The 1,537-nt window shown below is 57.7% G+C and overlaps 1 protein-coding gene across 1 annotated transcript in view; it reads left to right on the forward strand.

The window, feature by feature from the left end:
- MYO16 (myosin XVI) overlaps positions 1–1,524 on the forward strand; it is a 461,549-nt gene extending 460,025 nt beyond the window's left edge. The window contains exon 38 of the mRNA XM_077754002.1: positions 1,297–1,524. Within this exon, the coding sequence (XP_077610128.1) occupies positions 1,297–1,524 (228 nt within the window). The remainder of the gene's footprint in view (positions 1–1,296) is intronic.
- Positions 1,525–1,537: the final 13 nt, after the last annotated feature.

The raw sequence follows: 1,537 nt of genomic DNA on the forward strand, positions 1-1,537 counted from the left end.
TTACTGCATCAGCATTGATTCCTGGAGGTTGCTTCAGGAATCCAACCATCAGTCTTGTTTTCTGCACTTCGGGGTTTTTTGTTGTTGTTATTTTGTTTCATTTTGTTTTGTTTCCTGATTGCGCAGACAATTGAGGGACCTCTTTTTGCTAGTAACCAGCTCCAGAAATCCAGCTCTGCACTCCCATGTGGGTTCGGCTTCCTGGCTTCTGTGGTTTTCCACCACATCTCCACCTTCTGCCCATCTTTTTTATTGTAGCTTTAAATTCTTCTTTTGTATGCAGACAGTAGGCTCATGTGTCCGGGTTAAGGTGTCTGCTCTAGAACCGTCCTGGAGCACTGAATGGCCTTGCTGCTTTTGAGTGACCGCCTACACCCAGGAGCCAGCCGCTATGCCCTGCTTTCCTGTATTCTCTTTTGTTTTGTTGGGGAGGCTGGAAGGGACCCCAGAACAGAGCAGTAGGTATTTTGGAAGGGGGCTGAGACATCTTGTTTCTCCAGACGGGAATGTTCCCGTTTCCCACGGCGATGGCCGGCATACTCACTTTAGAATGGCCAGAAAAATGGCACCCTAAGGAAGCGAGGAGTCTGGACGGCAGCACAGCACGATGCTGTCCTAGTCTGTCTCTGTGGGCACAAGGTCAGCGAGCACATGGCTCCTGGAAACCACTGCTTTGATTTCCTGCTGCAAAACAGAGCCTGTGCTGACTCCCCATTGAGGCGGCAGGTACCGTGCTCCTACGAGCTCACTGGCTACGGCGGTGACCGTCCCCTGCCACACCTAGCTCCTGGAAACCAGTCCTGCATTAGTGTGGTGCTCTGCCAACGCTGGCTGTGAACGGACCTTCTGGAGCAAGGCCCCATCCTTGGGTTAAGGCGCCGTGGTCAGGGGTCACCTTCCCACAGACGGGAGGGAGGAACCCAGCCTCTGGCGAGCCTCGGAGAACCCAAAAGCATCCATTACAAACAGCTTTATGATTGTGATAAATGAGGGGAAGGTATGAGATGCCGTAAGAAGGTGTACAGTACCGGAGGGCAAAGGGCAAAGGCGCGGTTGAGTTTCTGGAGTCACCCGGAGGTTCGGCTGCTGGGCCACTGCACCTGTCGCACAGATTTTGCTCCGTCTGCCATCTTACTCCGGCAGCCCCTGCCCGGCGGCAGGACGGCGTGCTGACACTGGTGCCCAGAGGCCTCCCGGCAGCGCCGAGCCCCCCTCCCCCAGCCCGACACAGGTGTGGCTCCTCCCCTCTCCCCCTGCTCACCGCGTTTCCTGTTCGTTCACCCCCCGCCCCCGCAGGTCATCCATCAGCTGAGGCTCTGCGAGAACGAAAGCGTGGCCCTGCAGGAGCTCCTGGACTGGCGGCGGAAGCTCTGCGAGGGGAGAGAAGACTGGCAGCGCCTCCTGCACCCCTCGGAGCCTAGGGCGCCTCCCCCTCCTCCCTGCAAGAAGCCCACGCTAGTCAAGAAGCCCGACGGGGCCTCCTGCGGCCGGCTGCCTTCCGAGCTGTGGGACTCGACCATGTGAGCGCCGCGTGGCG

This window comes from Crocuta crocuta, unplaced genomic scaffold, assembly GCF_008692635.1.
Source record: "Crocuta crocuta isolate KB4526 unplaced genomic scaffold, BGI_CrCroc_1.0 scaffold31, whole genome shotgun sequence".
Classification (NCBI taxonomy): domain Eukaryota; kingdom Metazoa; phylum Chordata; class Mammalia; order Carnivora; family Hyaenidae; genus Crocuta; species Crocuta crocuta.